Genomic DNA, 22,111 nt, shown 5'->3' on the forward strand with positions numbered 1-22,111 from the left:
GTTAATTTTGTGTGATTATGTTTTCTAGAATTGGTATTTCCAAACAAGTTTATTTACCGGGCAATTTCTACAAGGCAATACATAGACCTAAACTTACACACATATTATATGTATTATATTTAAAAAACACTCTTAATATTTCATGTGATAAATTGAAAAATATGTAATAAAAACTCTTATAAAAACTGTAACTAAAAGTATACGATAATATGAAATCAAACAGTCATATATAACCACATAAATTTTAACATACTACATAAATAAACTAATAATTTAAATTTTTAAATAACACCCTAGATTTTAAATCACTTAAAACATAAATAAAAAAGCTCAATTTGATCAGTTGATCGATAACAACTTTATGAAAATAAGAAAATAATATATTTTTAAAATTAACTTAACTTCATCATTACTTATGTATGCTAATATTTACTAATACATAACTATAATAACTAATATTAATTATAAATGTGTAAGTAATAACAATATTCTAACGAACAAAATTCTAATCCCTTATACTTATATATTAAAAACAAAGAAAAATATATGTGTATATATAATAACTTATTAAATGTACAAATCTTATGTTTAGCTTTAGATATTATTAATAATAAAACAACAAAACAACAGTCATAAAATATATGCCAAAATTCAATTGAAAATAAAATTTTAAGCATAGATTTTATTTACTTAAGGCACATCAAAAACTCCCTCTTCGGTTATTAGAAATTCCGCATATTCTATGGGTGTTTCGGGGGAATAAAGAATTTCTAATTTACGCACAGTTAACAGCTTGTCATGGTGTTGTATTTGTTTGGGTATTTTACTGATACGCATACGAGTACGACCCAAATGGGCCCAGGATAGACCCAAACATGGTACTTCAGGCTCTTTGTCACTGACCGTGGCCACCTGATGATAGAGAAAGGGGGTGATATTGTTATGAATAATTTTATTGATTTATAAAGTGAAGTTTGGATTAGTATTTTGCTGGTGTTGTTGGTTGTTAAAGATGAACTTGTGAAACAGTTAAGTGAAAAATTAAAATTAAAACGAAAATACAGGCAGATTAGATACAAGGAATCAACATTTGTGAAATAGAACGAAATCATAAGGTATACTGAATTATTTTTGCAACGATAAGTAAAAAGGTTAAATATATTATAGTTGTGTTGTTGGATATTGATGGTGATGTTTTAAAAGGTTAGCAAAGAATAAAAATTAAAACGAAAATACAAGCAGATAAGGTACAAGCATAAACATTTTTTAAATAATTCGAAAATTTTATTAATTTTTAGTTATAAGGAAATTATATTTGTAACGATAAATAAAAAAAACATAGATTCACTGCACTTATTATATAAGGTATGTTTCATATTTATAGCAACAATTATTTTTTCTATACGACTCATTAATCTTTTATGTAATCTTGAAGGTGTCTATGGAAGACTTATTCATCATTCCATTCACTATTCATCGATATGACATTTGTTGATATATTGTCTAGCATTGGTATTGATACGTCACATAACTGTTTTCACATTTTGAGTTGTTTATGTTAATCCACATGCGTTCGTTTTATTATAACCTTGATTTGAGGTTATGAGAAGACACAGTAGAAATATGTATTTTGTGAAGAACTCAGGAAACCCTTAAAACTCAATTGAAGTAATTCTGGTGGAGGACCACATAAAAATAATTTTTGATGGAAAATACCGTACAAAACTCTTTAGTGAAGATGGTAGAGCACCATTATTTAAAAACTCGAAATCAAAATTTCATTTTACCTACTTCTTATTTGAGTTAAATGTGTTAATAAATGTGTTATTAACACATTTGAGTAGATTAGTGACGTTTCTTTATGGAATACATATGTAGGCTTATTTTCGATTCTGTGAAAGTAATATCAATAGAGTTCCAAGTTATTCAGATCTGTTAATTTTTAGTTAAACTAAATGAATTTCGATTCTTGTCGTTGGATTCTTGTGCTGACAAGTGTACAAAAAGCTACCGAAACTATCAGTAATAGTCGATATTTGCCCTCAAAACTTTTAAATTCTATTTGTTCTTATTAGAAAATATAATTTAAAGTTAACTCCAACATTGGTTTCATACTTAAAAAAATTATTTAATTTCACAATACTTGGCACCAATTGTTTTGCGAAGTATCTGACAAACTAAAGCCTTCTGGTATAGTCCATGGCAGTAACCTAGAACTTACATAATTTTTGAATACGTTAGAATCAAAGAAATATGTTTAGTGTCAATCCCGACTCAAATCCACACATAATATTATCGTCTTCTACACAATTGCATTCACAAAATCCTGGCTTAATTCAAAAAAAATATTTATTTCTAACTATCTTAAAAAGCTACAATATTGATAATAATTTATTCATGAATATTTTAAATTTGTTAAGTAAAAGTTTAGTTCGAAATTTAAAAATTGGTCCCAAATAAAACTAAACGTATTTTTTAAAAATTTAAAGATTATTTTAATAGCTTTAAAAATAAGATTGTTGCCATAGAATCCAATCATTGTCGGAATCGGTTGTGAAAACGACTGAAAAAATACATGGGTCCCGTGAAGTTGAAAGTTATCGGTTTCATATTCGCTCTAGAATTAAATTCTTGACCGATAAAACAAAAAATTACATTGGAATTCATAAGTCAAATATACCTTTTTGTCGTTTTCAAAACCGACAATGATTGAATTCTATGACAACCCCGAATATTTAATTTTTATCAGGTCTAGAGAATGATCTAGAGATTATTTTAACAGTTTTAAATATTTTTCAAAAATAACATTAGATTTTCGAATTTGATTTCTAATATTTTTCAAAAATAACATCAGATTTTCGAATTTGATTTCTAATTTTCGAACATAATATTACAATGTCATTCAATTCGAAAGGAAAGCTTTTCGAATTACATACAATGTATTTAGCACACATTTTCGAACATTTTCGTTTTCGGATTGAGTTAGTAACCGCCCAGGTGTAAGTATGAATGCCTTATTTAAGAATATTCGGACTATGAGAACTGGTTCAAAATTCAGTTACACATTTTGACCTAAACTAACAAACAAACGAACATACATAGCTAGTTAAAAATAAAATACTCTGTTGAAATAAAATATTTAACATCAATTTTTAAAATACTTTCATTAAGTTAAGTAGAGTGCATTGCAAAATACAAATAAATAATCAACAAATATACAAACTCACCTGATTAACACAAATCACGGCACAATTATATTTATCTCCTAAATGTAGTAGATAATTTGCCAATTTACGCATATCTTTAGCACGCTCAATATAATTTGTAAAAGTACGAAATACAGCAGCAACAGAGTCAATAATAATTAAGCCAATACGTACCGAAGACATCAAAGTTGGCAAACGTTCGGAAACACATTTCAAAAGTTGTTCCTTAAGGGAGTCCAATGTACAAATGATACAAACATTTATTGGTTTACAAGAAATTAAGAAAATATCTTAAATATTTTCTTTGTTTTTTAAAAAGTTGCCAATTTTCTTAATTTAAAGAAAAAACTTACGCTTTGCAAGACATGTTCCACATGAACATTGGCCAAATAGTTAATATCCAGCGAGGGATAAATCTTTGCAAAAGTTTTGGACATTTCAAATAAACGTTTGGAAGGAAAAGAATCCTCAGTGCAAATAAATGCAACACCACCAGCTAAACCTCCCAATTCTTGAGGCAGTTGTACAGTCAAAGACAACTGTAAAAGTAGCTGGGTCTTGCCGGCACCCGAAATGCCACAAAATTCAGTAATGCCTCGAGTGACAATACCGCCATGGGTACATTTATCTAAAGCCTTGCAGCCAAAACTTAAACGGCACCACTTCATGTTATAGGGTAGACTTAAAAGATCTGAAACTGAAAAAAAAACATCAACAATTTGTATTGATAAAGTAAATCATTTTCTTACCCTTGATCTGCTCTTTTGCCACCATTTTGGCCGCTGAGGATTTCAAAACATAAATATCATGTGGTGAACTTTCTTGCAGCAATAAATGTGCCATAGGTGTTAAAATGGCCTGTTCAGCACTTTTGATTTTAGCTTATTTCAAAGGATAAAAATAATTTTGTTTAACAATTTAATATAGAAAACAATGTATGGTACCTTTTTCCGCTACTTCTTTGGCTCCGGCACTTAAATCCTTTAAGAAGCTGGCCATTTTTATTGGGAATTTCAAGCAGACTGAAAAATTACTGCAGTAAGTACCGTTAAAGTGAGGCTATCATATTTCTGTTGTTGTTACGGTTTGTTTTTTATATATTATTGACTCGTTGGCTGAGTCTTTTGCGTGTTAATGCCTGCATTGCATGTCAATGGCGGCGAAAATTATTACACTTTCGCAGCAATAATAATAACTTTATCACACTTTTGAAGAAGATTTCGTAACAAACACTTTTTATTTTATTGATTTTTTATTTTCAATGGCGGCGAAAATTATTACACTTTCGCAGCAATAATAATAACTTTATCACACTTTTGAAGAAGATTTCGTAACAAACACTTTTTATTTTATTGAGTATTTTGTTAAAACTTGCACACTTTTTTCTATATTGACTTTTATTTTTTACGAATACGCGACGCTACTTTAATGTTATGTTGTTTATATATTTCGTTTTATTTTATTAACACTTTGCAAATAACGATAAATTTATATCGTTTTACAACACTTTTCACTTTATTAAAACACTTTTTAACTGCTATCACCCGGAAAATAGAAAATTTTCACCATTTCGATCAAATTCCCGCACAATTTTGTTTTCCATATTCTGACAACTGAGTTGCCACACGTAGTACATGGAAAAAACATAACATCAATGATGTTGCCATATGGATTGTCTTTAATTTTTTAAAGGTTGTTGTATTTGCTAATCTTATTTTGCTAGTGGCAGGATTCTTTAATGTGTCTTGACTATGTTTTAAAGCATGTGGCAACATTTATTAAATAAAGTTGAGCACTTTATTACAACGCTGTAAAAGAATTCATTCTCTAATTCTATTTTAGAAATTGAATTATATTTTAAAGAATTAACAATTCTTATAAGGCAATCTGTAAGATATAATTCGTATAATTAATTCTTAAAGCTTTTGATGTTGTTGAATCCACCAAGAAAATTTGTTGAAACTATAACAAAAATAATTAAGTAAATCGCTATAAATTACTACAAAACAAATGGTGTTTTTGCAACAAATACTATGGACACAGAACCAAAGAAAATCGACGGCCTTATTGCAAACTGTAACGGTCATAATAACAAGAAGCATTTAAAAACATTCACAGCAAAAACATTCAAGACGTGACTCAGGTGCAGCCAACATGTTTTCTTTACAAACTTTCTTCAACAATTCGTTCGGAATTTTCCATAGGCCCACAAATCTAATATATCTTTTTGATTAAGTTGTGTGCATATGAAGTCGCGTACAAATTGGAAATACTTCTTTAGTCGATCAAATTGAATGGGATATGTCAGAAAAGAATAATAATCCCGAGGAGTTTGCTATCAAACTTTGTGCTGAATTGGGTATGGGTGGTGAATACAGCATTCGTGGTCAATTGTCATGGCATTGTCGTACTTATGCATTTAGTGAAGCACCACTTTCCACCGTTGATGTACTATTTCGTAATCCAAGTGATGCCGGTGCTTGGTCACCATTTTTGGAGACTTTAACAGATGCTGAAATGGAAAAGAAAATACGTGATCAGGATCGTAACTCTAGACGTATGCGACGACTGGCTGGTAAAAAGGGAAAAATAACTATAGTTTTTTTAATTTAAAATATAAAGAGTAATTTACAACACTCAACAACAGAAGCAATTGGTTTCTATGGATAACTGGTAAAGATAAATAAAAAGAAAAAACTACGTTTTTTATACTACTATATATTAATTTTTAATTGTATTATTAATTACTCTTATCAATTACATTACAAATAACATAAAATAAAAACAGTTCAACTGCCTATCATAATAAACATCTACACCAGACATGCGCAGCCCATACTACAATTGTGGAAAATAAAATCACACGTATTCTTATGCTCTTACATTTTAGTAGTGGTTGTCCACATATTTGTTTTCACATATGTGAACAACAAACTATATAGTTTTTTCTACTAATACATTCTCACCACTTAGGTTTTTGACAACTGAGTTAGGTCTTTGACAGGAGAGTTTCCGCTCTATGTCTATTCTCTATGGTAGTTTCATTCTCTCATTTTTTTCAAATCCTATTTCTGACATGCTTAAGGATTTTGAAGTTTTCATAAAAGTAGTAATGCCATATTAATTTTAAATTTTCCCTTACATTCTTTTGGAATATATATGTACATATATATATTTTTATCATGATATATAGTATATTTATCACTCTTTCCAAACCACAACCATTTTGACATTTTCCTGTGTTTGTTTTCTATTGTCATATTACTGGAACCAGCTGAATGAAGTATCCTGTAAAAACTGCTCCCTTCAAAAAACTCTTCAATTCAAGATGAAAAAAAACAAGATTAATGGGATCTAGCGTTGTCATTTTACAACGGTTTCACACTATGTTAAAGATAAAATGCAACCTATTTCTTTAATCTAGTTACTAGTTACTAGATTCTAGTACGAAAGGCTGAATGTTAAATAGGCTTCATATAAGGGATGCCAGATTCGGATTCTCAAAAAGCTAGACATTGAGTTTTAAAAAGATGGACAAATCAAAAAAACTGTATATTAAAAACAAATTGTAAGAAAATGTTAATTTTGGTTTTGTATAAATACTTACAGATTTGGCCAATTTCTAAACCTTGAGATTTTTACAAAATTTTAAAAAACTTTACAAGATTCCTCTAAATTTGTTTGTATTAATATAAGCTCTAATCAGATCGAATGACATTTGCTATCATTCTTCAGTATAGAGATTGTTTAAAATACTAAAAACCTTCACAAATAGCGTTGCTAACTAGTATTGAAAATACGAAACATACAACTTTTCTTAAATTCCCGAAATTCACCTTTTGTAAAAAAAAATAGGACCATATCATTTGACAAATCCTTTGGTATTTATTTATTAGCTTCACGAAGGCAGCAGTAATTGATATAAATATATCATTATTGCATATTTCTTCAGATATTTAAAGGTTTTTGTAAATCTTCCCAAGAAAATTGTACATTTCTTAAATTTAAAAATGCATTTTTTTAAGAACAGGAGTCATCACCAAATTCGTAACGTTTTTCTAAAAACCTTTTATCTTATAGTTTTTTTTTCATTATGCGAAATTATTTTAAAATGCTGTTAACTATGCTGTAAAAAAATCATTCTCAAAAACTAATTTAGTTGTATGAAATTCCTGCATTATGTTTTGCACAAATATATAAATATGCTTCTGATAATCCTTCACTTTTACATTCTTCGTATTCCTTTAAAACTTTTTGGCATTTATTTGTTCCTTTCTTCAAAAAATACATAAACTTTTTTGCATAAGTTATTGCGGTATACTAATTCAATTTGAGGTAATAATTAATAAGGATATTTTTGTCGAAAATGTATATTTAGCTTGACAAATTAAATTTTAGCTTGAAACAGGCCAAGTCCAGCCTGGTTGGCAACCACACTTCAGGTAGACTAGCTATAATTGGAGGAGCCATACATTTTCAGGAGTTTGCAGTAAAAATCAAGGAAACAACTATTCTAAAACCATTTTATATAGTCGGATTACTGTATATTAATCAAATTACGATTCCATGGCATTATATAATCGCTGGAATTTCGCATATAAAAATTCATATGTCATTATTTATAGTTCATAAGCCTGTCTTGATTGAAATTAAAATCAAATTGGAAAGAAGAAGTTATACACATACATAAGTGATTTGAAAATTATTGCCGGTGATCTGTAAATCAAGTGTTTTCAAAAACGAGTGATTTTCAAATACGAACGATTGACACATTACATTGATTTACTGAACACCAAAAAATGAGAATTCGTTTTAAAAACAAAATACGATGAACCCGTTAACAGAACTATGGCACATAAATCAATTAAGTTAAAATAACCAAATGATGAGGCCCACTTTCCTAAGCTAAAAGTACGATTTTGTGGATTGTGTATAAAAATACCCACTTCGGCATATGTGGGTTGTAAAACGTATGAAATACGAATTTAGTTTTTCAAGTAAAAATGTAGTTTTTTTAATTATTGGATATAATTATATTGACCTAACAATACATAAAAATAATTATATTCAACATAAACTAAAGTTTATAAAGTATAGGGTTGTTTAATGACCATATGAAAAATAGGCAATTTTTCTGATTTTCAATTGTGTTGGGCACCTCAAAACAGGTAAGTAATCATTCGTACGTTTAACTTACTCATTAAAAGGCAACTTTACATAGCTATGCCGTTGAGTACAAAAAACAAACAAAAATGGACATTTGTTTAGATTTTAGTTAGAATTGGAAGAATTTGTAGTAGATTCCCTTCAAGGCTTAAGATATTTTCTTTTTTCTATAAAAACAACATTCCCTGGAATTTACACCAAAGAGTTGTTCTACATATTAGTAATTTGGCAATACCTTTGTAAATACAGACCTTGCTGATAACTCCAAACACATCATCAAAAACAAGAGCGGAGGACAATCTCACATTTTTATCGCATTCAGTTTTTACTTTATTCTTAAAATTCAACAGTGGCTGCACATTGATTTGTTCTTTTTTAAAGAAAAAATTGTGGTTTAAAAAACGCACCGACATGAATACACTACACTTACAGGCAACAACATCTTGTATAGATTTAAAATCCAATAATGTTATTTGCTGGTAATTATGCTTTTTTTTTAGTATGAGTTATTTAATTTAAATAAAGTTTTTAAGAAATACATTAAAGTGTGAATTTACTACTTCTTGGTAGGTTTAGACAATTCCTCCAAGGCACGAATTTCAGCGGCAGCGCTGCGTTTCTTTTCTTCGGCCAATTTGGCATCACGGATAACCTTTTGTTGGGCTTCAATTTCGCGCACCTTCTCTTCCTTGTGGGACAAACGGTTTTGATGGAAAGCACCATAACCAATGCCGAGGATCAACAAGGACCATCTGCCGAATTTGATCAAAGGAGATACACGCACGGGAGCTTGAGACATTTTGCTGTTTTTTTAGTTATGTAATGCAGCGACTAACGTTGAAGTTAGAGAAAAACCTTAAAAACAAAAGAAAATTTTTTAGTAATTTGAACAAACCTATTATATTAAGACGTTTAGAAAGTTTTATGTTAAAAGAATTGGAAAATTTCTTTATAATTTTTCCACAATTATTTAATAAAATTTACCTAATATCTCAAATTTTGCGAAACAAAAGCAAATTCACAAGAGACGATGATAAAATTGTCTAACCTCAAATTTGCCAAGACAGCTGTCAAACTGACTTTTATACGAATGTCACTTTAAAAAAGAACAACAAAAGTGGCATCCTTTGATTTAATAGTATTGGCAATGTAAATTTATTAAAATATTTAAAAGTGGCATCTTTGTATGGTTTGGTTTGTTTATAAAATATTTTTGACATTTTTGTAGAGTTTAACCTCAATCACATTTGCTGGGTATTATTTGCCACGGAATAATTGGGCATATTTATTTAATTATTTTGTAGTTTTTCAATATTTATATCCTATTTTTGCTTATTACTACTATTTAAAATGAGTAGAAACTACCAGGAAGATCAAAGCAATGAAATCGAGGCCTTGGACTCCATATATTGTGGCGATATGGAGAGTAAGTAATTTTTCAACAACATTGAGTTTCTTTTGTTAAATTTTATTTAAACATTATTTTTCTTTGTAGTTTTGGAGACAGAGCCTTTTCACAAATTTCAAATACCCATAGCCACCGAAGAGTACGATAAGGAGCAAGGTGATAATGGTTTGGCCTGTTACTTGGTGTTTACCTATACACCCACTTATCCCGATGAAGCTCCACTGGTGGAAATCGATGAGCCGGTAAACTTTGATGACGGCTATGAAAAGAGACTTTTGGAACATGTAGAAAAATCAATAGAGGAATATATTGGCATGGAAATGATATTCAGTTTAGTGAGTACAGCCCAAGAATGGTTAAATGAGAGATGGGATGAATTCACAAAATCCAAAGAAGAGGAGGCCGAACGTAAACTTTATGAATCCGAAGAAGCAGAGCGTAAGAAATTCGAGGGCACACGTGTTACCGTGGAAACTTTCATGAAATGGAAACTCGACTTTGAGGAAAGCACAGGAATAGCGGCCAAACGTGAAAAATCAACAGAATCGAAAAAACTTACAGGCCGAGAGTTGTTCATGTGCGACAACACCCTTAATGATTCTGATATTAAATTCTTGTTGGAAGCTGGTGACAGCATTGAAAATGTTAAAATCGATGAAACCTTGTTCCAAGGAATTGGTGAAATTGACTTGGATGAAGAGGATGAGGATGATGAAGATTGGGTACCCGGTGATGACGATTAAATTAAATTGAATACTCTATAATATATCTTTGAGTTTTAAGAATTTTGTGTCTATATTTTTTAAAAAAGAGAAAAGTTGGTAAGAAAATCGTACGAAAAATATGAAAATAGTCGCTTTAAATTGAAATATGTATGTATGTAGTTGAAAATATCCTTCATAAACGAATTTATGCAGTTAACAAAATCTAATCTAAATCATTTTTAGAAGAGGCCAATTCGGACAGTTGAACACCAGCATTAATCGTCTCGATGTCATCCAAATTAAAGCCATCATCATCGGACTCGCTTACCGAGGCAGTGTTTGTTCTGGTCGGTTGTTGTCCGGCCTTAACGGGTGGTGGTAGTTTTTCTCGTGGAAAATCTAATTTAGACCATGAACCTGGCTCGGCCTTAGGCATGGTAATTTCTACTTTAGTACCAAACATATGGACAGTTGTATTGTCAACATCTATAATCTGTAAATGAAAAAATGAATTAAGTGTTTTCTGATACTGAAATTTTGTAAATTGTTAAAGAACTACTTACACCTCTCAGTTCCAAATCAATTTCAAATTTAGCATTCTCTTGATCCGGAAATACTAAAATGCAATGTAATCGCACTGGATTTACTTCTATTGTACTCTCGGCATAATGATATTTTTTGGCATATATTGAGACAATAACATCTTTAGCTGTCTGATGCCAATCGTAGCGACATTGTACCACTCTTTTGTCATGATTGTCCTTAATGTATTTATGATGTCCATAAACACAACCTTTTTGTGCCATAAATACGGCAAAGTCTGAAGTTTTACGCTGACAACATGACCAATATTTCATGCCTTCATGAAAAATGGGAACACCACTGTGGTACTGACATTCGCCATTATCGGAATCGGTGCCCGTATAGGAATAAGTACAGCCAGAGTTTTTACACGTAGTGCCAATGAAAATTTCACTGTAAAATTTATAATACAAAGTTAAACCAATTTCCTGACGTCAAATAAATGTCCATCTTACCTAGAATTCAGGCTGTCATTTAAGGCTGGTTCTTTGGCAACCAGATTATCTATTAAATCTTTTAATGCCGGCGCTACAGTTGCTTTAATGTCAGTCATTGCTGTGTCAACAGGTGGTCTCTCCATTGATTCTCTAATAGGTGCTCTGACCACCACCACCTCATCTTTGTTATCGTTTTTTGGTTTTTCAGGTTCTGGTGGTTTGATATTTGAATGTTTTGATAGAGTGCAACCTTTAATACTTAAAAATTCTGTAAAATCTACTGATTTTTTGTTGCAACAAGACCAGCCTTTATAGGCATCATGAAAATAAGGTTCTCCTGGGTGGTGTCGACAAGAATCTGGAAAAAAAATCAAACTCCAACATTAGTCATAGAATGAATATTCTATTTATTGTGTGTGCTATACACACACAATAAATTGGATTGAAATAAATTTGCCAGGGGGTTTGGCCTTGACAATATATACAACCATCAAAATGAAACCCCAATAAATTTAGATTTTCATCGAAAATATTTAGAAAAAATTATACAACTAAAAAAGTAACAAATATTTCTTTAAATTGTAGTCTATATCAAATTTTTTAATAACAATTTCATTCACAATTTATAAAATGTTTAAAAAATTATGGGTTAGGTTTAATTTTTCAAATATCTTTGTGTTTACTTACCGTCTTTGTTGTTTTGTGGTTCGTATTCCTGGCCACAGCCTCGATTATAGCACCGCAACATTTTTATTTATTTATAGTTAAAGTACTTTATATTTTAACTTTTATTTAAAGTATTTGTTTATTAATGTTGAGGATTTTCGCTTCTAGAAAAGCCGAAATGAACAAATGTTTATCATATGGTTGAGTCTCAATCATAGTGTTCCCAGATGAACGGATTTGTCCCCAAATTGGGGATTTCATATACATATATTTAAATGCTTTCAAAGGTTCTATCATCTTAAACAACTTGACAAGCAATCAATCAATTCGTTTAGTTAACGGACAATTTATTGCCTTGTTCGCTGAGCGAACAAATTTATGACTGGACAATGAGGTAAATTGATGTAAAGATGTTTTGCTGTGGCTCATTCTGATTAGATTAATACAGCAAACAAAAAAAAAATAATTAAAAAAATTTTGATGTAAATTTTAGCGATAACTCGATTTTCAGAGTGGTTAATCGATTTATATACATATACATTTTGGGTACAGAATTGGGAAATATAAAAAATTCAAATTCGTATTTTCTGTGGAAACTTATGAGTTCAAACTTATCTGGCAACACACAACCATTTAGAATTGTTTTCAAAGAAAATGACAGCTTAAAAGAAAATCGCCAATAAGAAGCACAGTTGTAATTTAAAGTAGCATTTATTATTAATGAACAGTAGTATTAAACATAGTCGTTAGAGTTTATATATGTAATAATAATTGAAAAATGTAATATAAAATCGGCATTAATCAATACTATGACAACAGCATGTATTTTAATGAGTTTGGTGGTGATACATCACTTAAAACGTTAAAATGTTTGCATGCTGTTTTAGTTTAGGAGTTATAGGACTTTAAAGTCATATATATTAATAAAAATTAAATGTCGCTCGTTAGTAATTGCATCAGTAGAGAACGGCCGGACCGAATTAGACTAATTTTTTTTTTAAAATGAAAATGTATTTTGAAATGAAAAATTGACACCGCCCACTTTTACGCCCACTTTTTTCGATTTATCTAAAATCGGAAAACGGCTACATCGATTTGCCAAATTTTGTTTTTAAATGGTCACAGTATCCAACTTAAGTTTTTACTGAAAGAAAAATTGACCACGTCAATTTTGTTTTCGATATATCTAAAATCCAGGACGCCTGGACCGATTTAACTAAAATTTTTTAATGTTCGCAATACATAGTCCGCAAAAGTTTTTACATAAATAAAAATTGTCCACGTCCACTAATACGCCCACTTATTAAATACATCTGCAAAATACATCGGTCTGTGATCAATTATATTTCAGACCAAAATTCGATTACTTATATAAAAACTCACAATAGCCTAAATCGATAATAACTTGGACAATAAACGATTAAAATATCTAAATTCGCTAATAACTTGGCCAATAAGCTTTAAATCAAGAAAAGGAGCTCGATCTGTGATCACTCATATTTCTTAACAAAAATCGATTTTTTATATAAAAACTCAAAATATTTAAATTCGCTAATAACTTGTCCAATAAGCGTCAAGAAAAAGATCTGTGATCACTCATATTTCTGACCAAAAATCGATTTTTTATATAAAAACTCAAAATATCTAAATTCGCTAATAACTTGGCCAATAAGCGTTTAATCAAGGAAAGGAACTCGATCTGTGATCACTCATATTTCTTAACAAAAATCGATTTTTTATATAAGAACTCAAAATATCTAAATTCGCTAATAACTTGTCCAATAAGCGTCAAGAAAAAGATCTGTGATCACTCATATTTCTGACCAAAAATCGATTTTTTATATAAAAACTCAAAATATCTAAATTTGCTAATAACTTGGCCAATAAGCGTATAATCAAGAGAAGGAGTTCGATCTGTGATCACTCATATTTCTGACCAAAAATCGATTTTTTATATAAGAACTCAAAATATCTAAATTCGCTAATAACTTGGCCAATAAGCGTTGTTTTTTTTTATATAATGTTTATTTAACCAAAATTTATATACATTCTTAAACTATAAATAAACAAATAGTAATACTTAAATTAATTTATATACACTGTCTCATAAACGGAATCTCAAGTTGAAAATGGAAAAATAAAAACTAATTTTGAAATTTGTAATCAGGAATCCCGCAATTTCCAAAAAAGTATTGAAAAATTCCAAAAATGGGATATTTTCGGTTTTTGGCTACAATATCCATACAAGGGGCGGGGTTATCGGAACCCTTTACAAAATAATTAAGAACATATTGGGCCATCTAAAATAGGTTACTATATTTTGATATCCACTATGCGATTTGAGAATTTTTGCCCTAAATTTTAATTTTAGATAAAAAATTGCCGTTTTTTGAATGAACCTGGTTCCCTCGGTATCAAAAATTATATTTTTTTTTCATTTAAAATATTTGATGTAAAGTTAGCTTTTCAAAAAGTACAAATGCATTATATATCCTTTTAGAAATTTTTTAGATAACTTAAAAAGAAGTACTTTTTTCCCAAAAAAATAGCGAAAAATCGCCTTATTTAATTTTTTCAAATTCAAATGCATGTAACTTTGGACTCAGTCATGATTTTTAAACAATTCTTCCTTTATTTGATATATACATCTGTTGTTAATGGAAGAAAAATGCAAAAAATCGGGAAATATTTGGAACCGCGGTCATCAAAAAACTGGAGTAGGGTGGGTAAAAATGTTGAAAATTTAATTTTAAAATGCGGATATCTCCTAAGCTATAATAGATAATTGATAGCTACGACGAGGTTTTACATAGTGCTCGATGAGAAGATTCTACATATGTAATTTTTTTTAAATCCGAACACAAACGAAGAAAAAGGATCATTTTTAAAATTGACCATAACCGAGGTGTCCTAATTTGGGGACCCCTGGCTCAGCTCCTGGTGGGTTCATGAGGTCCAGATTCAAAACTTAAACTCAACAATACTTCCCCTTTGCGCATGTGAAATTTCATTTAAATCGGACTAAGGGTTTAGAAGTTACAGATTTATTTCCATCATTTTTTTCTCATACTAGTTATAAATAATAATAACTTTCTATTTATAATAGAAAAAGGTTTATTACATTTTGAATTGACATGACAGTACTTCAGAAAATTTTAATACAGAGAACGTGGTTTTTAGGGAAGCAGGTATTCGATACACCCGTGAGCAATGCAGAAAATAGGAATGAATTAACAGAAAAATATTTATGAAAATATAAAGTGTTCTTGATTGGTTTTTCGAATTTTAAAATATACATATGTTTAAATCCAAATAGGTGATCTATTCAACAGTATCAGAAGATATTTTTAAGTTTAATAGTAAAATTATTTTAAATTAAATTTGGTATTTCAAATCGGATAACCTTAATTGCTGACGCGTCGGCTCTAAAATTTGTAAATGCGATTACATTTTTAAAAATTCTGTAACGCGGTACATTTTTTATTAATAAGATATGTTAATTTATTTTTATTGTGATTTAAAAATTTATTAAATAGATTTAGTACAGTATAGTTAAAAACAATAATTCTATAAACTAATAGAGGTTATGTCACACGCAATAACATGTGTACGTGTGAACATGTGTATCGTATAACCCATGATAAAAATAAAGATATATTTTTGGAAAATTTTCAAAGTCGTTCGTAAATTCTTAACGTCTAATCATCTTTAAAGGAGTTAACATCATAGGCCTTGGTGTTTCCTACAAGTTTCCATTATTTATTACAAAAGCAATAACTCAAATGTTCTATGAGTAGTTGATGTAAGTACATTAGGGCCATAACCAAATTTTGGCCCTAGCACCACACGATGGCAAATGTTGTGTTATTTACAATAACTCACCTACAAAATCGATTTTTTAAAGTTATAATTTTCTAACATTTTTATTACTTTTTTTATAGTAAAAAAACGGATTTTTTCCCTATACCGCAAATTTTAAATATAGATTCGAGCCAGGTTGACATATGATAAAAAAAATTATTTTCATTTTTTGGATAAAAAAAATAAAAAACAAATATCTCCAAACTTTATCGCGTTTTGTGGGTGAACTTATTTGACAACCGCGAAAAAGTAATACCATTTTTTTAAATAACTTTCAATGGTATCTATTCGACTATGCTAGGGCCATTTTGATATTTGCAAAAAAATGTAAAAAAGTTACATGTACAACACACCCAGTTCAAAAGTGACACAACTCAAAATTTAAATTTTTCAGAAATCACAAAAAATTATATACCAATTGAAACATAATGAAATACATAATTGTTTTTTTTAGCAACAGTTAACAACAACAAAATACACTGATATTTTTTTTGCGATGTTGTATTCTCTGCAATAATTATGAATTGCCTAAGTCAAATATTTGTTAGAATGTTACATTTATACACAATACCTATTTACATACATATGTGAAATATTTTGATTATAATCTCTTATAATGAAGTATGTGAAAAAAGCATAAATCACTCTTTGTGCCGTAAAACTGAAATATCGTATTCAATACATATTTTGTCATTTATATGAAGTCTAGTGTCGTGTTCTTATTTAAAATGAACTTGTTTTCCATTATTTGTTTGTAGCAACAAATAATCACAAATATCAACTTACAAACATTTTTTTAAACATATTGACCTTGAAACACCTTGACCTGATTGCTGAAGTTCTGAATAAAATGTACTATATCTTTTTTTGATTTTGTTTTTTTCTAATATGCAGGCATGCAAACACGAGCATTTTGTTTGTTGTCAACAATTAAAAGGTAATAAAATTTAATTAATTGTTTAACAAAAGTAGTTATTTTTTTGTATTTATTACTAAAGCTTATTAGATTCAAAGAATAATTTTAAGTTTGAAAAGTTTATAAAAAAACATATACATATGTACATAAACAAACTACATAATTTCAATACCATGGCAAGTGTTTTGGCCTACGTGACCGAATGACCAACAATTTTTTGCACAACAAATACTCTAAAAATTAAAATTTTTAGATATTCATACATATGTACATTAGGTTAGCCCCGTTTGTATGACGGAAAGATAAGGTGTCGATGTTTCCAACTACAATTAAAATTTTGATTGAGGAAACCATTTCTCAAAATGTTAGTTGTGGTTTGGACAAAAGGGCCACTTTTGAAGGTTTATATGATTTTTTGTAATATTTCACGCAAAGGAAACTTATGAAATATTGGTATCATATGAAAGATGCTTTCAACGTTGTATCGTGTAAATTCAAAAAATATTCGAACTTTTGTAATTTTTGACAAACATTTTAACTGATATTTCACAAGTTTCCTTTGCGAAAAATATGAAAAAAATCATAAAAACCTCCAGAAAGGATTCTTTTATCCTTTGATCCAGCTCACCAGGACAAATAATTTGAGAAAATGTATCTTAAAATTAATACTTTTTGGGGCCGCCCTAATGCACATACATTTACCCCTACGCCTACCCAACAGTTAAGCAAGTAGTCAATGTATCCCTTATGTACAGTAATTGTCACTAATGTCTCATCGCTTGTCTGACTCCAATAGATATATATTGGGTCCTTTGACACCTATGCGGTTTTTGTAGTGCAGAGAGAATTCAATTGGTTACTTTAAACATCCCATGTAATCATAGTGTGAAATCAATTGTCTCATAATAATCTAGAGTGTAGTCACTTTAAACATTTATTTCGCATTGCACTTGTGAGTAATTCGTACAAACTGTTTTATAAATATTGCGTTGATAGTTATATAGTGTTCATACATTTTATTTTCTTTTTGCTTAAGTATACTGACATCCTAAGAAGTCAATTGTCACTTAAGTGTCTCTAAGTATCGTAGAGTGTAATCAAGTAGTTATTCTACCCAAAAGACGTTGTCAGGTTTATCTACAATCAATCGTTTATTCGACTGTGTATGAGATGCTTTTCTAAATTATTATTTGAGGTCAATTAGCACCCGTACATGTTAAAACAACAAAATATGTAGCTGATCAGGTAACCAGTTGGGTAGCTAGTAAGTTAACTGACACTATGTAACCGGTATGTGAATATAATAACCAGTCACGTAGCTAGTTATTAGGGTATTCGAATTATTCGATTTTTATCTTGTTCGAATAAAACGAATAATTCGATAATTTAATAATAATAATTCTAACTTGTTCGATTAATTCGATCACACGTTTAAAATTAATCGAATTATTCGAATAATTTAAATTTTTTTTAAAAAAGTAAAGAATGAAGTTTTGATGACGGTTTTGTAATATTTTAGTGTTAAAGAAAAACAAAAAATAACGTTAAAGTTAACAATTCAAGTATTGATAATGTTATAAAACATTCGAAAACAAAGTCCATCATTAAATTTTCAACAAAATTATTCTGATCAGATTAACTCCAGAACAATCTACAAAACAATTGACTAGCAATCCCTTTAGTTTCCGTTTTGGAACTATGCTCTAAAAAATTTGAGCTAGTTGGACATGATCCTGAATTCAAATACAATATAAACCAATTAAGAACTTTTTTATGTCGTTCATTAATTCGGGTTTTAAATTGAGTAACTAATTCTTTAGTAAATTAATTATTCATTATTTCTAAATTATCTTTAACAAATTGTATTATACATCAAGCTCTGCCAACGTTGCCGAATCTTTGATTAATAAAGTGGTCTTGGGGAATTACACAATAAAGGGAATCTGTCCAAAGTTTGATATCATTGTCAGTGAATAATTTGAAGTCAGGCAGTGCATGATTGACGCATTTACAAATACGCAAAAAGTTTATTACCATGTTAGACAAAGATTTTCAATGATGTTCAAAATCATGTATAAGACGAACTCCATGATTTTCTTGCAACAACACGTTAGTTTGCAATATTTGAGTTTATCATTCGATTTATTAAATATTTTGCAACACTTACGTACGCGGTTAATAACATCACTTATATATATATACTAGAGTGCTCCAAGATTGTATGGACGAAAAAAACTTTCTAGGTACAGGCCGTCCCCCCCTCTAGAATTGTTCTATGTATTGTAGAAACACGTTGTGTAAAATATTAGGATGATAGGATAACGTTAACTGGTGGCGCAACGACGCTGAAGTTTTGAGGTGCATTTACAAGGGGAAAATATGCAATTTTTTCAGTTTTTGTAAAAATTTTGCCATTAAATAATGACTTTTACAATTTAATTTAAAAGAATCGAAATGTGTACGTAATTGTCGTTATAATAAGATATAAAAGACAAAAATTGGTGAAAAAATGTTAATGTTATTAAAAAATCGCCAGGCCATTAACGTGTCTCAGGCCACTAGAACAAGAAATTTATGAACAAAATTAACATATTTTGAGAAATATTAAAATAAAAGCTTATTTTTACTTAAAATATATCCATATTTACTTGTATATGAGTTTTTGTCCTCGTAGGATACCGTTAACCTATTCGCAGGTATGACCAAAAAAATTTAATTTTTTTAACGGCAGTTTCAAAACTCCAATTTCAAATTTTTAAAAATTTTGTTAAACAAATTTCAGAATTTTTTGATCATCACATGGGGATTTATTGACAACATAATAGGGAATAAAAATGTGAAAAAAGTATGTCAATGCCTCCTATAGTTTTTCCGTACCTGCGATATAAATTTTGCGATTTTCGAGAAAAACTAATTTTTTGGCCATATTTTGGGGAATGACCAGAATTTCCTTACTGTAATGATTTTTAAGTAAAAGCTATTCAGAATAATATAGTCCAGGTAATTTTAAATATAGTCTGAAAGTTTTACTAAAATCGGAAAACTTTAACCCTTAAATCGTGAAGGTCAAAGGTCAATTTTTTCAATATTTGGAATTTCTCATGGAAAGATAGCGAAATATTATATATTTTTGGGCCGATTTTGATGAAACTTAAGAAAAATATAAAATGAAGTCTAGTATTCACAATAAAAGTACAAAAATGGAAATTAACCCTTAATAGCACTTGGGGTCCAAATGACCCTCAACTTTTAAAATCACGAAAAACACATTCATTTTGACCCCAAGTACTCTTAAGGGTTAATTTCCATTTTTGTACTGTTATTGTGAATACTAGACTTCGTTTTATATTTTTCTGAAGTTTCATCAAAATCGGCCCAAAAATATATAATATTTCGCTATCTTTCCATGAGAAATTCCAAATATTGAAAAAATTGACCTTTCACCTTCACGATTTAAGGGTTGACGTTTTCCAATTTTAGTAAAACTTTCAGACTATATTTAAAATTACATGGACTATAATATTCTGAATAGCTTTTACTTAAAAATCATTACAGTAAGGAAATTCTGGTCATTCCCCAAAATATGGCCAAAAAAATTGTTTTTCTCGAAAATCGCAAAATTTATATCGCAGGTACGGAAAAACTATAGGAGGTATTGACATACTTTTTTCACATTTTTATTCCCTATTATGTTGTCAATAAATCCCCATGTGATGATCAAAAAATTCTGAAATTTGTTTAACAAAATTTTTAAAAATTTGAAATTGGAGTTTTGAAACTGCCGTTAAAAAAATTTATTTTTTTTGTTCATACTTAAGAATAGGTTAACGGTATCCTACGAGGACAAAAACTCATATACAAGTAAATATGGATATATTTTAAGTAAAAATAAGCTTTTATTTTAATATTTCTCAAAATATGTTAATTTTGTTCATAAATTTCTTGTTCTAGTGGCCTGAGACACGTTAATGGCCTGGCGATTTTTTAATAACTTTAACATTTTTTCACCAATTTTTGTCTTTTATATCTTATTATAACGACAATTACGTACACATTTCGATTCTTTTAAATTAAATTGTAAAAGTCATTATTTAATGGCAAAATTTTTACAAAAACTGAAAAAAATTGCATATTTTCCCCTTGTAAATGCACCTCAAAACTTCAGCGTCGTTGCGCCACCAGTTAACGTTATCCTATCATCCTAATATTTTACACAACGTGTTTCTACAATACATAGAACAATTCTAGAGGAGGGGACGGTCAAAATTCGCAATTTTGTTTTTTTGGAGCACTCTAATATATACATATTTTAAGATCATGGCCTTCATCTATTTCAATGTAATCATTATAAATGTCATACTCAATATCACTTTCGACGACCGTTTCAAAATCACATTCTCCATCACATTCAACTCCACTTTAATCTTAGTTAAAATTTTGATTATTAATTGCGATTCTTCTAATATTTTGCCAGCTAAATAACAAATATTTTATTCCGTACCTTTTATTTTCATTGGTTCAAGTCCTAAGTTAAAAATGTTTAAAAAAGATTTGTTTTTAGAATTGTAACTTCTTGCAGTAATATTTATATATTTATAGATGGAGATATCGGAACACTCATATACAGTGATCGAATGTCCCTTTGTCTTTAGTTATTTGTCGAATTTCAAAAACAATACAATTTTTGTGAGTCATTATTACTTATTTAAATTTGAAATTATGAAAAATTTTAAGCAATTTAATTAATTTAAATATATATGAACATTTATTCCTTTTATTCGATTGTTCTACATAAAATTGTTCGAATTATTCGTTATTCGAATAATTATTCGTAAAAAATTATTCGATTAATCGAACGATCATTAGTCGAATGAATACCCTACTAGTTATGTAGGGTAATAGGTAAAATCACTAGTTCGATGCAGTCTCCCAGAACTGTTGGGTACTCTCTTACTCACACTGCTGAGCGCAAACGTGCAAATAATTGCATTGAATACTACAATGAAACAAGTGCTGCCTTGATGCTGTTTAATTTTCATTAAAAAAATTACGTTAATGTGGTTAAAGAATTAAAATTGTTTTTGATTATGTAGTTATTTCTTGGTCGTTATCTACTTGGTTAGGTTATCTGCCCCCTACTCGTGCATACTTTAGATTGTACTTAG

The 22,111-nt window shown here is 29.4% G+C and overlaps 4 protein-coding genes across 4 annotated transcripts; 1 reads left to right on the forward strand and 3 right to left on the reverse strand.

Moving 5' to 3' along the window:
- Positions 1-690: 690 nt before the first annotated feature.
- spn-B (spindle B) lies at positions 691-4,302 on the reverse strand. The gene is made up of 5 exons (XM_065505655.1): positions 4,151-4,302; positions 3,956-4,087; positions 3,560-3,903; positions 3,228-3,431; positions 691-912 (listed from the first exon to the last, which is right to left on the reverse strand). Exons 1-5 carry the CDS (start codon positions 4,203-4,205, stop codon positions 691-693), a joined length of 957 nt encoding a protein of 318 aa, XP_065361727.1. The 5' UTR covers positions 4,206-4,302.
- A 4,376-nt stretch (positions 4,303-8,678) lies between these two features.
- Positions 8,679-9,475, reverse strand: ATPsynE (ATP synthase, subunit E). Its single transcript, XM_065515484.1, has 2 exons — positions 9,357-9,475; positions 8,679-9,227 (listed from the first exon to the last, which is right to left on the reverse strand). Exon 2 carries the CDS (start codon positions 9,169-9,171, stop codon positions 8,929-8,931), a length of 243 nt encoding a protein of 80 aa, XP_065371556.1. The 5' UTR covers positions 9,172-9,227; positions 9,357-9,475; the 3' UTR covers positions 8,679-8,928.
- Positions 9,476-9,637: 162 nt separating this feature from the next.
- On the forward strand, positions 9,638-10,565 carry LOC135963565 (RWD domain-containing protein 1). The gene is made up of 2 exons (XM_065515483.1): positions 9,638-9,798; positions 9,868-10,565. Exons 1-2 carry the CDS (start codon positions 9,723-9,725, stop codon positions 10,521-10,523), a joined length of 732 nt encoding a protein of 243 aa, XP_065371555.1. The 5' UTR covers positions 9,638-9,722; the 3' UTR covers positions 10,524-10,565.
- On the reverse strand, positions 10,551-12,332 carry CHORD (CHORD-like protein). The gene is made up of 4 exons (XM_065515481.1): positions 12,191-12,332; positions 11,522-11,861; positions 11,048-11,459; positions 10,551-10,977 (listed from the first exon to the last, which is right to left on the reverse strand). The coding sequence occupies exons 1-4, from the start codon at positions 12,249-12,251 to the stop codon at positions 10,708-10,710; spliced, it is 1,083 nt and encodes a 360-aa protein (XP_065371553.1). The 5' UTR covers positions 12,252-12,332; the 3' UTR covers positions 10,551-10,707.
- Positions 12,333-22,111: the final 9,779 nt, after the last annotated feature.

The sequence above is a fragment of the Calliphora vicina genome, chromosome 1 (assembly GCF_958450345.1).
Source record: "Calliphora vicina chromosome 1, idCalVici1.1, whole genome shotgun sequence".
Classification (NCBI taxonomy): Eukaryota; Metazoa; Arthropoda; class Insecta; order Diptera; family Calliphoridae; genus Calliphora; species Calliphora vicina.

Excerpts from the sequence above, each read along its gene's own strand:
- LOC135963565 (XM_065515483.1), top strand. The coding sequence starts at position 9,723 with ATGAGTAGAAACTACCAGGAAGATCAAAGCAATGAAATCGAGGCCTTG. Across the intron at positions 9,799-9,867 it reads ATATTGTGGCGATATGGAGA|TTTTGGAGACAGAGCCTTTT; the intron begins GTAAGTAATTTT and ends TTTTCTTTGTAG.
- ATPsynE (XM_065515484.1), bottom strand. The coding sequence starts at position 9,171 with ATGTCTCAAGCTCCCGTGCGTGTATCTCCTTTGATCAAATTCGGCAGA.
- spn-B (XM_065505655.1), bottom strand. The coding sequence starts at position 4,205 with ATGGCCAGCTTCTTAAAGGATTTAAGTGCCGGAGCCAAAGAAGTAGCG. Across the intron at positions 4,088-4,150 it reads CAAAGAAGTAGCGGAAAAAG|CTAAAATCAAAAGTGCTGAA; the intron begins GTACCATACATT and ends CTTTGAAATAAG. Across the intron at positions 3,432-3,559 it reads TGGAACATGTCTTGCAAAGC|GAACAACTTTTGAAATGTGT; the intron begins GTAAGTTTTTTC and ends GACTCCCTTAAG.
- CHORD (XM_065515481.1), bottom strand. The coding sequence starts at position 12,251 with ATGTTGCGGTGCTATAATCGAGGCTGTGGCCAGGAATACGAACCACAA. Across the intron at positions 11,862-12,190 it reads ACCACAAAACAACAAAGACG|ATTCTTGTCGACACCACCCA; the intron begins GTAAGTAAACAC and ends TTTTTTTTCCAG. Across the intron at positions 11,460-11,521 it reads AATGACAGCCTGAATTCTAG|TGAAATTTTCATTGGCACTA; the intron begins GTAAGATGGACA and ends TAAATTTTACAG.